Below are 1,055 nucleotides of genomic sequence, written 5' to 3'. Positions count from 1 at the left end.
GAGCAAGTGAATGGAAAACTGGAAGGTAACCAACATTACACATTAACCGAAGAATGGATAAAACTGATGAAATTTAGCTTTGCAAACAGGACAGGTCTTGAAGTACTCACAGACTTCTTCATTGGATTCCAATGCCTGAGTCATACACTTCCTGTGAATTATGTCCCCACATGCTTGAATGATGACCAAAGGCTCCTCATCTTCCACCTCACAAACTTTGCACACAAAACCTGAAGAGAGAAAAAGTAATTAATGCATGGATTAAATAAGTAATCGCAAGTACAGGCAAAAAACTTACACTTGGGCTTATTTTTGGAGCCTGCTGGGCGACCTCTCTTCCTCTTCCTTGAAGCAGCTCCCTTCGGCTCCTCATCTTCTGAGCAGGAGCTAGTAATGACGACAATGTGTGAGGCTGCAGCAGCTGCCTTCCTCTTGGGCCTAGATGGTGCCGACGCTCCAAGACTAAACTCTGGTTGGTCTGGGTCAATTTTCAGAGTCTTCGACAAGTTGGGTAACAGTGGTTTGAAGTCAGACTGATTAGCACTTTTAGTCAAAGAAAGCCTAGAGGACTTGATGGTCAATGGAGATTCATCGTCAAGGAACGACCAGTCCCTCTCAGGTGACTTGGAAGGAGAACGACGGCTCTGGGGAGGCTTGGCAGCATTTTCGTGACAATCTCTGAAGTTAGAAGTAGAGAAGTTCATGGTTGACTCGCGCCAGTTTCTCAGAGGTGAAGACTTCTGCATAGAACTACCAAGATTGGATGATCTTCGGTACTTAGAGGAACCCGGGTAGGTGTCAGTTGGTTCTGGTGAATGGTGCCTTCTCAAGGAATTAGACTCCTCTTGCCTCCTAGCAAGAAAGCGTGGAGGTGAAGGATTGTCAAGGAACGACCAGTCCCTCTCTGGAGAGTCGGGTGGAGCACAACCGCTGTGAGAAGGCTTGGCAGCATTTTCTCGGCGATCTCTAAAGTTGGAAGTGGAGGGTGACTGACGACGGCTTCTTCGCTCAGCATGATCTGGGCTCCTGCCTCGGACAGGAGAAGACTTGCGGCT

At 47.8% G+C, this 1,055-nt stretch overlaps 1 protein-coding gene across 1 annotated transcript; it reads right to left on the bottom strand.

The window, feature by feature from the left end:
• Positions 1 to 6: 6 nt before the first annotated feature.
• On the bottom strand, positions 7 to 1,049 carry LOC127751336 (uncharacterized). Its single transcript, XM_052274753.1, has 2 exons — positions 299 to 1,049; positions 7 to 230 (listed from the first exon to the last, which is right to left on the bottom strand). The coding sequence occupies exons 1-2, from the start codon at positions 744 to 746 to the stop codon at positions 43 to 45; spliced, it is 636 nt and encodes a 211-aa protein (XP_052130713.1). The 5' UTR covers positions 747 to 1,049; the 3' UTR covers positions 7 to 42.
• Positions 1,050 to 1,055: the final 6 nt, after the last annotated feature.

The sequence above is a fragment of the Frankliniella occidentalis genome, unplaced genomic scaffold, assembly GCF_000697945.3.
Source record: "Frankliniella occidentalis isolate FOCC.00 unplaced genomic scaffold, Focc_3.1 Scaffold433, whole genome shotgun sequence".
Classification (NCBI taxonomy): Eukaryota; Metazoa; Arthropoda; class Insecta; order Thysanoptera; family Thripidae; genus Frankliniella; species Frankliniella occidentalis.
Note: the sequence above shows the minus strand (reverse complement) of the source record. Positions and strands in the feature narration are given on the sequence as shown.